The sequence below is a fragment of the Lampris incognitus genome, chromosome 6 (genome assembly GCF_029633865.1).
Source record: "Lampris incognitus isolate fLamInc1 chromosome 6, fLamInc1.hap2, whole genome shotgun sequence".
Lineage (NCBI taxonomy): Eukaryota > Metazoa > Chordata > Actinopteri > Lampriformes > Lampridae > Lampris > Lampris incognitus.
Genome location: NC_079216.1, coordinates 14,468,636 through 14,489,109, shown reverse-complemented (window position 1 = coordinate 14,489,109; position 20,474 = coordinate 14,468,636). Strand labels below are relative to the sequence as shown.

General features: G+C 44.7%; 1 protein-coding gene across 1 annotated transcript in view; it reads left to right on the top strand.

The window, feature by feature from the left end:
• reln (reelin) overlaps positions 1–20,474 on the top strand; it is a 194,731-nt gene that overhangs the window by 93,870 nt on the left and 80,387 nt on the right. The window contains exon 4 of the mRNA XM_056281407.1: positions 3,451–3,521. Within this exon, the coding sequence (XP_056137382.1) occupies positions 3,451–3,521 (71 nt within the window). The remainder of the gene's footprint in view (positions 1–3,450; positions 3,522–20,474) is intronic.

Below are 20,474 nucleotides of genomic sequence, written 5' to 3'. Positions count from 1 at the left end.
GTCGGCACTTTGAAACTCAGTTCAAACATAGACTGTATCAAAAGAAGGATGTAGCGCCTGTGATGTCACCCATTGAAGGGGTGTTTTAAAGCCGGACGTTTGTCTTTATGCTTACCACCATCTTTTCAGTTGTTGGAGCCAGAAAGTCCAAATTTGGGTAATGTGGTGGAGCATCATGGAGCTGGGGTGGGACTGGGATGGCGGACGGGTTGATAGATCTGTCAATCAAGACAGACCCCCCCCAACATGCCAATCATTTATAGCTTCGAAACAGACAAATAATTTTTAGAATAACCACCCTATCACCTGTGTGCCATACCTGAAGTTAGCGATGAGATCCAACCTCTTGTGGAAAATATTTATTGACTTTGTAGCCCATGCATACCGGCAGTTCCGATAACACCGAAGGTGGTCTGGCGGCGGCCTCGCCTAGCATTGACTGTTTTTTTGGTGTCGTCGTGTGGAGTGCGGGGAAGTGTGTCGAAGGTGTTTGGCTGGGAGAGCTGGCATTGGATTGGCTCGGGGAACTTGATCTGCACGTCTGGTGGGCCCAGGTACCACAGCCCTGCCTGGAACTATGCCCGAGGAGGAAACACCCAGTGCGGTCTGACAGGATGCGGAAGCGGAGCAGGCTAAGCTAACTGCTAACCCGTGTGGACCGGCAGTTCCAACAGTTATCCTGGTGTTCGCTCTCTTGAAGCGTGAAAAAAAAATTTTTTTTTTTGATCTGTGATGGCCTGGCGTGCTCTGTGATGGCCTGGCGGTCTGTCCAGGGTGTCTCTCCGCCTTCCGCCCAATGACTGCTAGGATAGGCTCCATCATCCCCGCGACCCTTAGAGCAGGATAAGTGGTTTGGATAATGGATGGATGGATGGATGTTGTATCTAGTATGTGCTTTTGTAGTTTTTGTAGTTTTTTTGTAGTTTGGATACATGTTTTTGTCTTTGTGTTGCACTACTGTGGGCTTGGGGAAACGATATTTCGTTTCATTTCATGTGCGCAAGTGCATGAAACGAAACAACAAATAAATGTTCCTGATTCCTGATTTGAAGGTAGGGAAATTGGCAATTCGTTCATCGACTTTCGCTGGAGCGGTTGTTTTTTTTGGAGCCAGTCATCTGGTGGTCTGGTTGGAACTGCAACATAGGGCATTTTTGAGGCATTTTTGCATTTGACTTGACTTCCAGCCCCGGTGGTTGCCGCTTGGTTCAAACACTAAAATGAAATAATGTTTCAATTCAAATGTTACAATGTTTCAAAACTGCTTCCTGTACAATGAAAGGAAAACCACAAATGTACTTTCTACTTCTACTTTGCTGGAGGGTCCTAATCACATAGCCTCTCTTTTTTTAAGTACTTTCCACTCGGGGAGAGTTGTATCGCGTAACACGACAACACAAAACTGTAAAGTTTGTCATCGTTCTCTCCAATCTGAATTTTGTAGAGTCAACAAGAACAAACAGGTCTTTCTGCTGGCCAGCTGCATGGATTGGCACATCAAAGTTCATCAAATTTAAAGTGTGAGGGAAGGAAAAGGGGAAAGAAATCATGTTTTTTGCTCTTTACCTGATTTTCAGTGGATGGTGATGTGAAGCAGTATGCGTTTCTGTGTCTGTTTATGTTAATGTGACTGCAACTTTACAGTTGCATTTGTATAGCCTCCAAGTCACAGCTGATAGGCTGAGCGTGGATAGATGTCTTGAGGATGAGGATTGATAAAAAAAGGAGGTCGCAAGTCCTCACACGTTGTTTGTCTGTATCTAATCCAGATGACCATATATTTCTTGAAATCTACCCATGTCTACTTTCACCATCATCAACTGTGTTGATGCTCTGCAGCAGGAAAGCATTGGAACAGGCTATCTCAGGAGCTCAAGACAAGACTTTTAGACTTTAGACTTTAGACTTTTAGATTAGAGCCATGGACATCTATAGCTCTGACAACGACTCCAAAGAGGATAAATTCTGAGTCTCATCACCAGCCAGTCAGACTAGCTTGGTCTAGTCAGAAAGGCACGAACTGAGGAAGCCTCTTGGATGAGAGGCGAAACGTCTTCACGGATATATACCAAGTCCAGTTGCACTTGATTCATCTCCTTTGGATAACCATGACCTGGATGAATGAGAACATTCACAGACACTTTTAGACTTGTTAATAGAATCTATGTATTTTTGTGGTTCTTTGCATGTTTCCATGTATTTTTTATCTCTTCACTTGAGGCACATTTCATTGTATTATTATGCACAAGATATGTAGCATTAAATGTGATATGTATTAATCAGTTGTCCGTGCTGTTTTTCAGTCGTTCTTGTACGGTGAAGAGTTTAAAAGGGTGTTGCAGATAGAGTTTATGAAGAATTCACTAACACTTGCTATCTTATCCTGTAAAGGGAAGCATCCCACAGGGAATGGACATACAAAATTTCGTCGAGTGCGACCTCGCTCCTTTTAACTCTACACACTTACTAGAGAGCTGCTGCTCGAGCAGCATGTGTCTTTACACACTGACCTTGCTGCTATTACAAGCCTCAGTGACTCTCGTTCTCTGGCTTCAGCACTGGAAAGCACATCTCAGTGTCCGCCTCCTAAGCCATTTCACCCTCTTATATTCACAAAGTACTCTCTATATTCTGATGAATAATACATTGCAGGACCACTGGAATAAATGCATATTCCATGCAGTGAATATAGCACGCCAATGTACAGCTAGAGACACGCTATAGCATGCAATCGTGTACCAGAGTAGGGCAGGGCGAGCAGGAAATGGTAGCGGAAGAGATTTACCTAGAGGATGTGTATTTCTGAAAGATTGTTTTTGTGTGTTTTTTTTCTTGCTTCAAATCCATTTAATTTTTTCATTTCATTCATTCCATTTCATTTTCATCCATTTACCCCACTCGTTTTCACATAGAGTTTTTTCTTTTGTCTGTAATGGAAACAGTTCTGTGGGAGGTTCTGGGACAGCATGATGTCCAGGTGGTTAGCATCCTTGCCTCACGGCAAGAAGGTTGTGAGTTCGAACCCCAGGCCGTCCCAGGTCCTTTCTGTGTGGAGTTTGTATGTTCTCCGCCATGTCTGCGTGGGTTTCCTCCAGGTGCTCCGGTTTCCTCCCACCATCAAAAAGACATGCATGTTAGGGTTAATACTCCTGCCTGTGCCCCTGAGCAAGGCAATGGAAAGAAGAACTGGAGTTGGTCCCCGGGTGCTGCAGCTGCCCACTGCTCCTACACAGTAGGATGGGTTGAATGCAGGGAACACATTCATTGTGAGAATACAATTCGTTGTAAGAATACAATGTCGAATAAAGTGCTTTCATTCATTTTCATTATTTTCAATATGGGCAGATAAAACTCATTGTTCTGTTTTTCTCCTTCGTAATCTTTGTTAATAATTCTTTTTCTTTCTTTCTTTCTCCTTTGCTTTCCTTTTCTCATTCTTTTCACTCTCAGGGCCACGGCTACACACAGAGGACAAATCATCTTCAAGGATGCTCTGGCCCAACAGCTCTGTGAGCAGGGAGGTGGGTTGTAGAGTGCAAACATGAACACATGCACATCTCTCACTCAGACGTGCACCCACAAACCTACACAAGCACACATCACAAACACACACATAAATACATGTCTAAAATCACAAACACACAAATATGTAATCACACACACACACACTCATTTTTTATTTAAAACGCAACCACCATTTTTCTTTGTGCTGATCCACACACTCTTACCCATGTGTGCACGCGCACGCACGCACGCACGCACACCCACACACACACACACACACACACACACACACACACACACACACACACACATGTATATGCACAGTTTCACACATATCAGAAAGCTCAAAGACATAACATGCACACACACTCGCACACACAGATCATTCTCATCATTTCTCATTACCGGCCATCAAGCACACACAACGCTGATGACATGTGGCTGACATGCCTCTCCATGACAGTTGCACTGCAGCTCTGCCTCGTCCTCTCCCATCTCTCTCCTCTCTCTGCCTAATGATGTAGCCAGAGCCACACATATTTCAATGTCATATATTGCCAGCTTAATTTCAGCTTATGCTAAACTTAGTTTTTTTTTCCCCTTCTGCTGGAGATTTGCGCTTTATGGCCAACACTTCTTACATCCACTTCCTGTGACAGGTTTAAGTCACTTTTGACAGACAGTGAATTCCCGGTCTGCTTGCTGAGTGTGTATAATTGCTTGTTTACAGGCTGGAAGCCTCTTTCCCCCTTAAGAACGCTCCCTTAGATATCAAATTTGCATTAAATGTTGTGAGTAAAGATGCATGCTGGATGCAAATGAGGCCTTTTATGTTACCATTTGAAAGTGGACTAAATTTTCACTTTGTATAACCTTGTTCTGCTGAAAAGCTAGTCTGTAAAAGAGTGGTCCCAGCTGTCTCACCACAAACAAGTTTAAAAGGACTAGGATCCACAGCAGTAAGTCACTGGAGACAGTGAGTACTATATAATGCAGCACATGCTAGGCTGGGACTGGTCAACCCAATGACTCCATGCCACCAAATAGTAGCCCTAAGTCCTCTGGGAGAAAGAGAAAGAGAGAGAGCGATACAGTGAGACAGAGACAGAGAAAAGCCGCAAGCCTTCTCTCCTATCTCCTTGCCCTGAGAACTCATTCTCCTTCTTCTGTCACCACCGTTGACACATTGCGCTCATCTACTTCCCCTTTCAAATTAAACATCTGCAGCCAAATATCAGTCCCTTTGCTGATCTCTGCCAAAGCTTGATGGCATCAGACACACATATACACACACACAAGTTTGTACACTTGCTCGAAGACAAACTGAGGGGCCAGAGGGCAATCTTGGAAATTTACACTAGATTTACAGTTACGGACTTTAAAAGGACATGGAGGAGAAAGGAAGTAAAAATAACATGGTAATAACAAGTCTTCACAACTTAATTTTATCTTATTTAGTGTCAGCTCAATGGACAGAGCATAAGGTATCCCAGGAAGCGCCCCACCCTATCTGAATCCCCTTTTTACCTTACAAGGTGCACACAAGCTACCATTTATTTTGAGGATACTATCAAATATCATCACACAACACCTTGATAGTTTCATTAAGACCAGAGCTACATCTGAATTTCTGAAAGGTTTTTCTACAAATACAAATGTTCCACTCAATTTCTTGATCAAATTGCCTTTTCTTGATTGCTTGCAGACACAGAAATGTCCAAAAGTTCCAAGGTCAGAAAAATGTTGTCAAAAACAGACCTACTAGGAACACAATAGTTTTGATCTCGGTGAATTACATGATCCATTACTTTCTTTAGTTTTTTTTTTAGATAAGGCCTTGAACAGGGTCGTATAATTAGTGCACTGGAGTGTGGAAGACATTTTCCCAGAGCAAAATAAATTCTCACTTGTAGAGTGAAACTTTCACTTAGCTTTAATCTTGCAATGCAGGTAAGGGAGACCAGTGGTGTACAGTAGTTCTGATGGACTGGCTCCTCAAATGTAAACATTTATTTTTTTCCTTTTTTTTATTACAGTGAATAGCAATATGCATAGGATGTAATTGAAATTTCTCACGATTGTATCAGTTTCATTGGCAATAGCATGATAGTCATACAGGCTGCAACAGCAATGTGAAAATAATGTAAATTAATTTATATTAAATGCCGTCAAGTTTGGCCTGGGATATAGACCAGTGTTTTTTTTTATGAACAAGAATAGTTAACATATAGAAGGGGGTTGTCTCATGAGGTGAGAGGAAAAATCCTCCAGGGAGTAATTATCAAGTCACAGATAACTCAATAGAGCTCAATTTCAGTAAACACCTACTTAATATAGAAAGGTACTCAGAACTTGGTGCCTTTCTGTCTGAAGGAAAACTCTTGATTATAATGAAGATGAAAAAATATTCTTCCACATGAGCCAAGTCAATTTTATTTGTATAGCCCAATATCACAAATTACAAATTTGCCTGTGGGCTTAGCAGCAACACAACATCCTGTATTTTTTATCTCTTCACTTGAGGCACATTTCATTGTATTATTATGCACAAGATATGTAGCATTAAGTGTGATATGTATTAATCAGTTGTCCGTGCTGTTTTTCAGTCGTTCTTGTCGACCCTCTTATCGGACAAGGAACAACTCCCTAAAAAAAAAAAACCATGAGTGACAATGGTTCCCAGCTTTTAATACTCTGCAACTTGCAGAGTATTAAAAGCTGTTGGCAGTAGAGTTATCTCCGCCCTTCTGCAGCTCGTGGGTAGAGAACCTTCTTCAGGCTCTCATTTAACACCGCATGTAGATCTCCTCCGCTTACTGACCAAAAGGCTTTGAAAAATTCCACTGGTAGTCCATTTATCCCAGGGGCCTTTCCTATGTCCATGCTTATCAGTGCCTTTAGGCATAAGGGACTTTCCAGTTCCCAGTTGGTTCCCCCGGGATAATTGCAAAAAACCATCATAAAAGAGGGCATTTCCCTCTTGTTCTTGATATTCACTGTTATACAGTCCTGAGAAAAAACTCAGCATGTCTCCTAATGTCAGTAATTCTCATTTGCGCCTGTCCATCTGTGGAAAGTAAAGATTGCACAGTTCTGTTTGGCAGTTTTTTTTCTAGACTAAAATTTTTTTTGATGGTGTATCCATCTCATCTGCACTTTGAAAAAGGGAACAGGTCAACGGCCCTTAAGTTATTATGCACAGTAAATTTCTAAGAGCTGCTTTTCTTCAATCTAAGCCAATCTGCTCTCTATTTCCTGTAGTCTCTATTTTTTTCTAGTTCTCTAATTTTCCGTCTCTAATTCAAAAATAGATCTAGTATTGTTACAACTGACAGTGAGCAAATACTACTGATCTAATTGCCTTAACTTTACCACAATCCCACAATCATCTAAATGAGGAAAAATCCTTTCCAGAAATAATTGAACAAATCCTTACAATTGTTATGACAAATAAATGGAGCATTAAAATGCCAATATGAGCTTCTTGGCTTGATATTTGCAAATAAAAGTACTTAAAACCAGACAATGATCACTAATGCTTATAATCTCCCAATTTTTCAAAATGTTTGCCAAATTTTTATTGATTTAAAAAATAGTTACATACCAACATGGGGATCACCAGTTTGAATCCTCTTGTTACCTCTGGCTTGGTCGGGCATTGTACAGACACAATTGGCTGTGTCTGCAGGTGGGATACTGGTATGTTTCCTGGTCGCTGCACTAGCGCCTCCTCTGGTTGGTCTGGGCGCCTGTTTGGGGGGGAGGGGGAACAGGGGGAATAGCGTGATCCTCCCACATGCTGCGTCGCCCTAACGAAACTCTTCACTGTCAGGTGAAAAGAAGCGGCTGGCGACTCCATATGTATCGGAGGAGGCATGTGGTAGTCTGCAGCCCTTCCCGGCTTGGCAGAGGGGGTGGACAACGACCGGGGCGGCTCGGAAGAGTGGAGTAATTTTGGCCGGATACATTTGTAGAGAAAAAGGGTGGGAAAAAATCCCCCACCCCCCCAAAAAATAGTTACAAACTTGTTATCTGTAAACAGCAGAGTAAAAAGAGCGTATACAGAAAGGTCTAACCAGCAACATGGGTTACTCCTTCCCAAAAAAATTCTATATAAAACAAATAAAAATAGTAGGTCTATGTGCTGTACCATAATCTTTTTTAAGAACATACTCTTGCAGGCTGAACCTTGCCCCTTTAAGGGACAAGGCTCAGGTTGGCAACAAGACACTGGGGTGGATCCACAAAATGGATCCGCCCCAGTGTCTTTTTGCACAACGGGCCAATACTTTAGGAGGCCACACTCTGGCCAGAGGCACGGGGCGGTCTAGGAGCAGATGTGATTGATCTGCCGGAATCGGCGTAGAGGTGGGGGGTGATCTATGGGCGGATTTGATTCCTATGCGAACCTGCCGGACTGTGGGCGGATCCGGCCTAGTTTCAGGTGCTATGAGGGTAGTGGGCCCCCTGCCCCCCTTCCACAGTTTAACTTACCTCCTCACCATGGTGGACAGGACCACTCGATGGACAGAAAACGTCCCGCTGTCATCAATGACATCCACTGACATAGCCCGGGCATTCATCGGGACCTGGGTCGCCCGGTTCGGCACCCCATCTAACCGCTCCTCAGACTGGGGCTCAGTTTGTGTCTGAGCTCTGGAACGCAGTTGCAGAGAGCATAGGGGTGAAGGTCCACTGCATACCACCCGCAGGCCAATGGGTTGTGCGAGCGGTTTCATTGCTCTATGAAGGCTGCTCTTCGGGCTAGCCTCAAAAATAGCAGCTGGATCAACAGGCTCCTGTGGGTCATGCTGGGCCTCAGAACTGCCCCAAGGAGGACCTCCAGTCCTTGTCCACTGAACTGGTTTACGGACAACCGCTGCGGGTACCAGGGGATTTTGTCCCCAACACCACAGCTCCCTGGTCTGCAGCCCATCAATGGACCACGCTTCTGGATAACACCAGAGCTTTCGCACCAGTCCCCACTTCGCAACACAGCCTTCCATCCCCGCAAGTCTGCAATCGGCAGCATATGTTTTCATTCACCACGACGCCCACTGTGCACCCCTGCAGCCTCCCTACGATGGGCTGTTCAATGTCCTGGAGACCCGAAACAAGCACTTTGTCATGGAAGTCGGCAGCAAGCCAGACCGCATTTCAGTAGATCACCTCAAACTGGTTCACCTGGACTTGGACCGACCTATTGGACTTGCCAAACCCCCACGGCGGCGCGGCCCGCCTACCCTGCCCCCACCCCCCCAACAAGAGCCCTAAGGTGCCTCCACCATCCGCCCTACCCCCACACCACCACAGGGTCCTTAAGGCCCCTCCTGTAGGCACCCTGGCCTCTGCACCTGTTCGGCGAAGCCGTTAAGGCCGGGCCATCTTGATGTCATTTCGGAGGATGTTGGGGGGTTGGGGGGGTGGAGACATGTTAGGGAGCAGGGGAGGGATGGGAATAATACTGGATTTATTTCGTATGTTGATTCTGTGATTTGTAAAATGAAAAATCCATTAAATATACGTTTAAAAAAATGTAGAGTGCCTAATTTAAAGCAATTTATGTAAAAAATAGAAATAAATAAAAATATGACAAGCAGCTTTTTGGCTGCGAAGTGAAATAAAGATTTATACTGTTTAACTATCATCAGCATCATTATTCACTTCTTGTCTGAGTTTTTGAACAATTTTCTTTAGTCTGTATATTTATTGTTCAGTAAAAGCCTTTTTTGCTGTGTCTTGCACGAGGGACCTCATTGAATCAATAAACCTTTCCTTATCTGAAAAGTTATCATTCACTCCTTTCATATTTTCAATTTCCTCTGAAAAAGTATTTCCCAAATGATGTTCACTAATATTTCTATGGCTGCTGAGCGTTTTATGTTTAGATATTTCACTGTCAGTGTCGGGAGCAGAGTCATCATTCGCACTAAAGTTTGACTTTGTTACCATCTGTTTGCTTCTCTCATTTTGAGCTTTACTTCTTTCTTCACATTTGAAAATCATCATTACTTTTGGTCTTTCTTTTCATACTTGTTGCTTCCAAACTCATGCCCTTGTTTGCCATGTGAAAAAGAAATAAATTCTTTTTAACACCCCTCCAAACCAGACTGCTGTAGCCATCCATACTTGTTGAATTAAACCACACCAGGTCTCCTTTTTTGACTGTTATTTTCTGCTAACATGTTAAGAACGTTTGATTCATCCTCATAGATGTGACAAAGGCATATGAGTTTAAATACTTGGGGTCAACTGTCCAAAGTAACAGGGAGTGCAGAAGAGAGGTGAAGAAGAGAGTGCAGGCAGGGTGGAGTGGGTGGAGAAGAGTGTCAGGAGTGATTTGCAACAGAAGGGCACCAGCAAAAGTTAAAGGGAAGGTTTATAAGATGGTTGTGAGACCAGCTATGTTATATGGTTTGGAGACAGTGGCACTGACAAAAAGACAGGAGGTGGAGCTGGAGGTGGCAGAGTTGAAAATGCTAAGATTTTCATTGGGGGTGACGGAGAAGGACAGGATTACGAATGTTTATATTAGAGGGACTGCTCAAGTTGGACTGTTTGGAAACAAAGCAAGAGAGGCAAGATTGAGATGGCTTGGACATGTGTGGAGGAGAGGTGCTGGGTATATTGGGAGAAGGATGCTGAATATGGAGCTGCCAGGGCAGAGGAAAAGAGGAAGGTCAAAGAGGAGGTTTATGGTTGTGGTGAGAAAAGACATGCAGGTGGCTGTTGTGACAGAGGAAGATGCAGAAGACAGGAAGAAATGGAAATGCATGATCCACTGTGGTGACCCCTAACGGGAGCAGCCAAAAGTAGTATTAGTAGACATTAAGAGCGTTTGATTCTTCCCTCTCATTACTTAAATTTTGGTCCTCACTCATGTCCTGTTTATTTTCATCTGTATTACCAAAAAGGGTACTGCCATCATTGGGTTTCATATTCACATTTTCCTCCTTTGATGTTGAAACTTCATTGTCTTTTGACATGGCCTACAGCTCAGTCATCATCAACCTCAGCAGCTCATCAACCTTCATTTTGAATATCAAATGCAAACAACCAATTTACAGATAATCTTCCGAATAGGATAGACTATTTTTCTGTGTTGTGATAATTCAGTCAACAAGATCTGGTCACCGGTAAATGAAGAACATTGAACAGCGTGATCTTTTTAGTGGGTGGAGCTAGTATAAGGGGGTTAATGTATTGTTGATACCAACCAACATTCATTCAACAACCAGATTAAGTTTTTTAACACTGTCCCAAATGATCCCTATGGCCTTGTTCATTCTTGCCACCAACTTAATGCTATTTCATCCAACATATCGACTACGACCAAACACACTCCTCCACTGAATACGGAGCAGATAGGCAGATCTTAATATCATGTTCACGGGATAGTTTAACAACAACAATTTAGTTTTGTATAGCACCTTTCAAGGAACCCAAGCATGCTTTACACTAGATAAGAACAGCAAAAAAGATCAAAAGACTACAGACCATAGGCCTTAGTAAAAAGGTAGGTTTTCAGTAGTCTTTTAAAATTGTCTATAGAAGCACTGTTGTGGTTCTCTGATGAAATAGAGTTCCAAAGGGTGGGGGCTGCCACACTAAAGGCTCTATCTCCAAAAGTCGGCAAGCTGGTGTGGGGGATGGAAAGACAGCCCGTATCTGCTCACCACAGATTCAGGGACGGAATATAGGGGTTGAAGAGATCTGATACATACTGGGGTGTAAGGGCATGGAGGGATTTATAGGTGAGGAAGAGGATTTTATAGGAAATGCGGGATTTGACCGGGAGCCAGTGAAGGTGGACAAGGGTGGGAGTGATGTGTTGCCAGGGCTTGGTGTGGGTGAGCACATTGGCAACTGAATTCTACACATACTGAAGCCTGTCTAGGGCTTTGCTAGGTAAACCAGACAGGACTCCATTGCAATAATCCAGACGGAAGGTGATGAAGACATGGATGAGGGTCTCTGCCACAGAGTCTGAGAGTGGTGGCCGGAGTCTGGAGATGTTTTTGAGGTAAAAGAAAGCAGATTTGGTGGCGTATTTGATGTGTGATCCGAATGAGAGGGTGGAATCCAGAATGACACCAAGGTTGCAGACTTCTGGGGATGGGCAGAGGGAGCAGCAATCCATGCCGAGGAGAAGATCTCCCAACCTTCTGGAGCACCACCTTGGGAGCCACAACCATGAGCTCAGTCTTATTGCTATTTAGCTTGAGTAGAATTGATGGCATCCAGATTTTTATTTGGTGGAGGCAGTTGACAAGACATTGTGGGAGGAGCTGGGAGTATGGTCTAGTGCTGAGATAAAGCTGCATGTCATCGGCATAGCAATGGAAACTTAAACCATGGTGGCAGATGATCTGACCAATGGGGAGCATGTAGATGGTAAAGAGGAGGGGTCCAAGCATGGAGCCTTGTGGCAAACCTTGGTTGACTGGAGCTAGGGTGGAACTGGAGTCTCTGATAGTGACAAACTGTTTCCTGTTGGCGAGATATGACTGGAACCAGGAGAGAGTTACACCAGTGAAGCACAGGTATTCAAATAAGCGGTTGAGGAGAATGGTGTGGGGCACAGTGTCGAAGGCTGCAGAGAGTTCTGGGAGGATGAGAATACTGATGTGGCCAGAATCAGCAGCAATGAGGAGGCCATTGGTAATTTTGAAGCCAGATTGGAGGGGTTCATAGAGCATGACCAAGTTCATTCCAGAAGGTCTTCTAAAACTCCATAGGTAGGCCATCAATGCCCAGGGCTTTTCCTCCATACACCCCCTGCAGGGCTGCATACAGCACCTCTACAACCAGTGGCTCCTCTAGCTCAGGATGGTCATCTCTGGAGACTGTGGGCAAACCCTCACAGAAACACTCAAACAGCCATTCATTCTCCACATACTCTGTTTTGTACAGCTCAGAGTAGAACTGCATGGCCCGTCTTTGGATTCCATGAGGTTCCTTGAGTTCTTCTCCATCAGCTGATCTTAATGTGTAGCTGTACCCGCTCTGTCCATTCTTCATCTCCAATCAAAAGAAAAACTTGGATGGAGCATCCATCTGGTTGATGCTCTGGAAACATGAGCAAACCAGTGCTCCCTGAGCTTTAGTGCCTAGTAGGTCCACTAACAAAGCTTTTTTTGGATTTGAGAGCTTCAATATACCCTTGATTTCCTGTGGACTCAATTAAATCTTGGAGTTCCACTATCTCAGTCTCTCTCAATGATCTAGTAATGTTTCACATGACATTCAGAGTGTATTGCTGACAGAGCTGCTTGATTTTAACCTTCCCACAGTCCCACCACTGTCTCAAAGAAACAAAACTGTTCTTTTCAGACCTATGAACCCCCAAGAAAAGGTAAAAACGTCTTTAAGTTAGTATCACGCACTAGATTGGTGTTGAAATGCCAATGTGCACTCTGTCTTTTGACTTTTGTAATAAAAGCACTGCAGACTACTACAGAGTGATCACTAAAATGTACAGGTTCAACGCTACACATCTTAAAAACACTAAAATTATGTTTGGAAAAATAAAACCTACCTAGTCTAGCCAGGGAAATAAAATTTTCTCTTGTATGAAGTCTGTCTGTTTTCACTGTGCAACTTTCTCCAGACGTCCACTAAGTCATGTGTCTTTATGACATTAATTGCTCTTTGGGAAGCAGCATGAGATTCAATTTGATTCCTGTCTAAAGAATCATTTTGAGTACAATTAAAATCACCTCCTAAAAAAAAAAGAAAAAAAATCATTTGAGCTACAGCTAGACAAAGTGTCACTTAAAGTATGTATAAACTGAACTGAGCTGACATTTGGAGCATATACAGTGATAAAAGTGAGTGTGAAACACTCAAACTTGGCTCTGACCATCATCAGTTTTCTCTCTATCACTTTTTTTTAAGTTCAAAAGAAATTGGCAGAAACTTTTGGAGAAGATAACAGCTACTCCTCCACTAACTGAGGTTAAAGAGCTTAAACTGACTTCCCCATCCCACTCTGACCTCCACTTAGTTTCACTGGACCTGTCACTGTGTGTTTCCTGGACAAACATCACATCAACCATTTTCAGCTTCATCAGCTCATATAGCTGCATCCTTTTCCTGATGTCTCGTGCTCCATTTATATTCAGTGAGCCAATTTTAAAATCATTCATTGAGAAAAAAATAAAATAAAAATGAGACAACCAGATAGCACATACGGACTGACAAAAAGAAATCCTTTAGCTTGAGTCATCTCCATCTTCAGTCAGCTGTTGCCTGACCTTCACCACCATTTTCTTTAATCTGTAAATTTCCTGCTCAGTAAAACCTCCTTCTCCTTTAATCTTCATTTTTAATCTGACCAAGTTAAGAAAAAGTCACTTTATTTGGAAAGTAATTTTCCACTTTCACTCCTTTTGTGTCCTTTGTTTTTGTAGGAACTGTTATATTTTCTCAACCCCATAAGTTTGCTCACTCACACTGTATCAAAAAAATCTTCATCTCAGGTCTGCCTCCTTGCTCCCTGTCTTTCTGCCCTGATGTTCCCTTTCCAGTAGTCTCTTTAGTAAGCTTAAGCAAGCTTTTTGCCATGAATCTGCAGGTTTCTCTTGACAAACTCTGACCACATGTCCCTCTTTACCACAGCCAAAGCATTTCATGTCTTCTGATATAATCAAACTCATCAATTCTCAGCCGAAAAAAACAAGTTTAACTCCTCGTTGCTGTTGTTCAGAATCATGAACAATTGTCTCCTGTGAGACACCACATGTTAAAGTGAAGGAGACTTACTGCCAGACAGGTTTTTTTTAATGGGGGGCACTATTGTACTGTGTCTGGAAAGCTCTCTTTCCAACACTTCATCTCTGGCGAACAGGGGGGACATTAGACCGAATCACCTCCCTGGTCGGTGAAGCCAGAGGCAGCACCGGCACATATGTGTCATTCATTACAATGGCATCTGTGATGACGGCATTAGCCTTCACCTCATCCACAAAAATCACCACCACTCCATTCATTCTGGCTGCAGATTTAACACTGTCGGCCCCGACAACCTCCGCCACTGCTTAACCCACACTCCTCCACCGAACAGGAGAAACTCGGATAGATCTTACGACCGCGTTTCCTCGTCAGTTTGGAGAGATCCATGACGCCAAACGGCTAACTGATAGAAATACACACCTCAATAATTTAACACAGTATGAAAAAAGAGAGAGAAAAACTCACTCACTCTGCAGACCAATGCTCACACCATGCTCCCGCTTCCACTCCCAGCATGCACTCAGAGAGAGAGGACAGCCGAGCAGTGTAGACCAGTAAACTAGCGATAGAAAGATATGGGAACAGAAAGACCAAGGAACAGAGGGCATTAATGAAAGAGTCGAATGTCACAAATTGCTGGCCAGGTGGGTTTGGGTGCAGGAGCACAGGGGTGTTTAAGCACCAAGAAAGAGGAGAAAGCAGTTCAAAAAGGTCAGTCAACCTTGTTGCAGGGCTAATTCTTGGATGCCCAATAACCTCTTCTTTCTTCTTTTTTTTTATAGTTGCCCGACACAGTCAGGAAATCTGAATTACAAATTTGACATGAACATCCCACAGGCAACAAGAGGGAGGGAGACCAAGGAGCGATAGAGAGAGGGGATTGGCGAAATGAGGAAGGAGGAGAGAAAGAGAGAGGGAGAGCGAGAGCGATGTGGTCGGGTGGTTTGCAGTCTCCAGTGGATTGTCCCAGAAGAAGAATGTGTTCAGACAAAGACCGACATCACTCAGCTCTGCTCCACCAGTCAAAATCGGCACAATTGGTTCCTCTCTCTCCCACACCAAAACTTGTGACTTTTAAACAGAGAAAGTAAAATATCATGGAAAGAAAGAAAGAACACAAGGCTTTTATGGAATGTGTTATGTTCTCGAATGCACAAACAGAAAAAAAAACATGTTTAAACAATCTTTGCTTCCAGGCAGCCAAACTGTATCACGGTATGTTGGCCAGAATTTCTTTCAACAGTGAATGGGGAAGGTCAGGAGCTACAATAAAAAAAATCCTCTTTTTACACTCTCACTTCTCTGGACCAATGCAGGGGGTGAGCCAAAGGGCTGTCCAATTTTCCCTCTCTGGCAGGATCAAATAGGGTGCTGTCCCAAATTTAGCCTGCAGAGTGGCACAGAGAGTGCACGCCACTCCAAGCAAAGTTTCTTCAAATCAAGGCATTAGCATTCAAAGTAGAATATAAGATATGGGCCAGCTCAAGACACTTCAGATGTTCATGTGATTAAGACTCTGGCTTTGAGGTGTCGGGAGGAATAAAAGCTATCTAAAGCAGGGTTATGATCCACACAGAAGAGGGAAGGAGGGATGGAGAGAGAGGAGGGGAGATTGGGGAAGATGAAAAAGGAAAGAGAGCATCTCTAATACGAAAGAAAGTCACAGGTGATCAGCTAGGCAGAAGCCTAAGAGAACAAATGGGCAGATTAGTGAATGAGCCAGAGAAGCTAACGCTAACACTGCCGCACTAATGTGATCTGAGAGAGAAAGAAGAGGGGGGGGGCACGAAGAGAGGAGAGGAGAGGAGACAATTGAAGCAGACTGCTCAGTAAATAGGGGATGAAAGAGGACATTAGAAGAGGAGAGGAGAAGGAAAGGAGAAGACACAGGGGAGAAGGGGTGGAATGAGGAGAGGAAAGGAACCTTTAAGTTGCTGAGGAACTTCTGATGAGCTTCACATTCTCCCTCGTTAACAGACAGGTGGTTTTTTTTAATGTTTACCCCCATTACTTTCCTACCAAGATAAAAAATCCTCAGTTCCCCACATTTCAGCCCTTTTTACACATTCAGAAGACAGGGTTAATGAGCGTCCATGACAGATACTGTTGCAATCAACCACACAGCAAGGCGTGCTGGGACAGTTCGACGCACCGATCAGCACACCGCCGAATAGTTGCAGCAGGCTGCCGTGCCATCTCTGCAGACGCTTTGAAGCATGATGCAGCAAAATGCAAAATACCTCCAGTGATTTTTAAATGACTGCAAGTACGAGAACAGACAGGCGGAAGGAGAAACCGAGTGCTGTTCCTCTCTCCTACTGAGTGGCCATAAAGGGCCCTATTGAGTCTGGATAAGAGGAGCCGGGAGGGGGTATGACGAGAGGGCGATGCTGGCCAAAGAGGGATGATCCGTGCTGGGGGATGGACATTTGGGGGTGGGGGTGGGGGGGTATTGGAGGTGGTTGAGGGTGGTGGATGGGGGTTGCAGCATGCAGTCCATCAGCCGTATCTGCTGACAGGAGGGCCAGCAGCCTCTCTTTCTGCCCTGCGTTGCCAGCTCCTCTCATTTCCAGCGAGGGCATAAATCAGCTCTTTATGGGTCTGGCCGAGTGCACCGCACCCCAGATGGATTATTAAAGGGACATATAACTCAGAGAAGCTACTGCTCCCTGAGGGACGTTGCCTGATTACGGTACGACAGAGAAGGTTGGGAGCAGGGGGCTGCTCCGTCCACCCAGCCAGCCAGCCAGCCAGCCAACCTGTCTGCCCTCCAGCCTGCCTTGCTGGCTGGCTGGCTGAATGCCAGTATGCCAGCCCTCTTCCCTCATCCCTCATCGACAAAAAAACAAACCTTGAAGCCTCTCTGCCTCGTCTCGCCTCCCAACCCTCCCCCCCACGCAACCCCCCTCCTCCTCTGTTTTCCCTTCCTCTCTCCTCCTAACAACTTTTTCCCCCTCGCCTCACTCTCCTCCACCCCCCCCCCCACCCCCCCCCCCACACACACTCACTTCTTGCTCCATCGTTCTTCTCCCCATGCTCATATCTGTCTCTTACCAATTTGTCTCAGAGGGTGATTTTAGCAAGTTTATCACCAATAATCTCCTTTCCCCCGGTAAGGGAGGTTGTCATGTTGTTAAAAGACCATCCCGTGGCCTCGACCCCCCCCCCCCTTTTTGTGTCTGACATCGTCAGATGGGAGATGTCTACCAAAAAGATCAACAACATTAGACAGCCAGCATGCTATATTGTGTGGTTCCTGCATGTTTTCAGATATGTGACAAGGCTCTCTAATTTTTAGTACTGGGAAGAAAAAGATGTCTGGTCTGTTCTGTGGATTCAAAAGCCTCATTGCAGCTAGACTTCAGAATTGTCAGCAAAATAAACATGGACTCAAAAAATAGACCTGCACTCATAATGACAACAATTGAAGGCAATTTAAAAGGGCCTGTTTGTTCTGAAGTGGATGGGAGTGGAGTGACAGTGGAACCTGACCTTGGACAACCGCATCATTTAGCCATTTCAGAGAAGAAAACAATGACGTCCATGCATCCTGGCGAGTCCGTAATTGCAGCCACCAATTAGATATGGGTGCATCTCAACTTCAAAAACACAGCTCTACATTGTCAGAGGAAGGGGAGGGGAAGAACGAGAGAGAGAGATTGAATGAGGGAGATGGGAAGAGTGGGTTCTCTTTAATGAACAAGGAGAAAAGGGAAGGGAGAGTGAGGCGACGGGGAGCTGAAAGATGGAGAAGAGAGGGGAAGAGAGGATTTGAGATGACTTGTGCCCTGTGCTCATTGTGCCAAGATGTCTGAGTCTGCCAGAGCTTATGCTCGTTTCAGTTTCCCCACACTCCCATATCACCCTGGCCCTGTGATGTTAGCCCTGCATAGTAGCGCTGCATAGTTTGTCCTCTTGGGTGTGTGTGTGTGTGTGTGTGTGTGTGTGTGTGTGTGTGTGTGCGTGCATAAGCCCTGGCCGGGGAGATACAGGCATTAGCAGAGATGAGCTGCTAATAGGGTAGGCAGTAATTGAAGTATTTAAGAAAGTGAGTGGGGATTAATCCCAGTGAAATGAGAGCCACCGTCTGCCCCCCCCACACACACAAGGAGGGTTAGACAGCGGGAGACGAGGACAGAGGAGGAGGCGGGGAGGGGGAGGGAGGGAAGAGCTTGCGATAGGAGGAAGAGGAGAGAGCAACAGCGAGAGAAAGAGGTAAAACGAAAAGAAAGACAAAGAGAAAAACAGAAGGAGTGGATGAAGAACCATGGAGACGGCAAACTGTAAATGAGTCTTTTTGGAGGCTTGAAAAGGATTATTCAGCACCGGAAAGAAGAAAAAAAAATCTTCTGGGCCTTGCCTCAGCCAAATAGACTGGGAGAGATTTAGGGTTTGTTTAAGTGAGAGAGAGGGAGAGAGAGAGAGAGAGAGAGAGAGAGAGAGGGAAAATACTTGGAAGAGAAGAATATCAACCAGGCATTTCTTTATTAAGTAAGTTTTGAGTGGGTGGATTACCCGGTTCCAAGACGGCCAAGCTCTGCCGAGATGGATCGATTGAAAATGAAAGCTGAAAACCGATATAAATGCATCAGTGCACATATACCACATGCACCAAAACACAGACATACTTGAACAGGCTCACGCTCTTCACGTCAACATTTCATCATCATTATTATCATGTTATTACAGTTTGATGCTTGATCATGAGCAGCAAGGAGCAAGGGGGGGGGGTTGACAGCTTTTCTAAACACGTTTTTTGTATCAGCAGACATTTGGAGGATTAGAGGTGTAGGAACGTGGCGAGAGAGAGAAAGAGAGAGACAGTAAGAGAGAGACAGACAGAGAGAGAGAGAGACAGAGAGGGAGAGGGAGACAGGGAGAGAGAGAGGGAGAAAGAGAGACAGACAGAGAGAGAGAGAGAGAGAGAGAGAGAGAGAGAGAGAGAGAGAGAGAGAGAGAGAGAGAGACAGAGAGAGAGAGAGAGAGAGAGAGAGAGAGAGAGAGGGGGAGACAGAGAGAGAGAGGGGGGGGGGAGACAGAGAGAGACGGAGAGAGACAGAGAGAGGGGGGGGAGACAGAGAGAGACGGAGAGAGACAGAGAGAGGGGGGGGGCAGAGAGAGAGAGAGGGCCCTTTGATCTGCTTTTAATGGGCTTCAGCAGAACCAGATCTCCAGCCATGGAGCTGAGCGTCAGAGCCCACCAGAGCAGCCGCTGAAGCCCCCGTCTCTGTCAAACACAGCGCTAAGACCCCAACTTCTACAGTCAGCATGAAACTTTACCTCTCTCTCTTTCCGAATATTAAATCCACTTCCAAAAACCTGGCAGATGAATCCAATGGTGGTGGGAAAAAAAGCAGGCCATCTAACCAAAGTAGACTGGGACTGGAAGTAGGGATGTTCAAGAGGGGAATTACTATATTAGAAAGCATTTCCCTTAATCCTTCCTCCTCTATTAACTCAGGTACTATTGTTTATGTTGGATTTTTAGCAAGACTCTCCCATGTGAATGCCCCGGCGCGAGGAGGAAATTCTAGGGGAGCTCTGAGGTCTTTAGAGTCTTAAGAGCCTGAAAGTTAAACTGTGGAATGAGGCGGCGGTGCTCTTATCTGAGCGGTGGCTTATCAGGTGGGCAAGGCTCATCCTGAATGGAGAATACATTGGTAGATTAGCCCTCTCGTCAGCCCAGAATAGGGCTTTCTTAACTCGGCCCACCTAGCAAGGCCCGTGTGAAGAGGATCCAGGACAGAGCTTGGCCCCATTAAAGTCAATCCTATTGTGAAAAGAGTTGTGACAGAAGTTGGCCAGCTAATTCTTCATTGTCAAATAAAGTTAAACTACTCCTCTATTGGTAAGGTCCCACAAAATTGACCCCATACTTGACTATAAAGTGAGCATATTTTTACCAAACATCTTCAATGGTTGAATATGAAACCCACCAATGGTGACCAGATGCAAACAGTCCAAATGTAAGACAAACAGTGAGCTTTTGCAGGACATCATGGGATATATATTTGTAATGTCAGCTCTTTATGGGTTGCCAGCGCTAAATGGAAATGTGTATCTGGTTTTATTAGACACTTTTATACCCCACCTGTACTTATATTTTTGCACACTATTGGTGTACAGACTAGAGGACAGAGGGCAGATCCCCACCAGGCCAATCTCCACTTACCCGCTCGGACGTAGGCGACAAACCGGCCGAGGAGTTAGCACTCAGTTGCTGTATAAAACAGGTT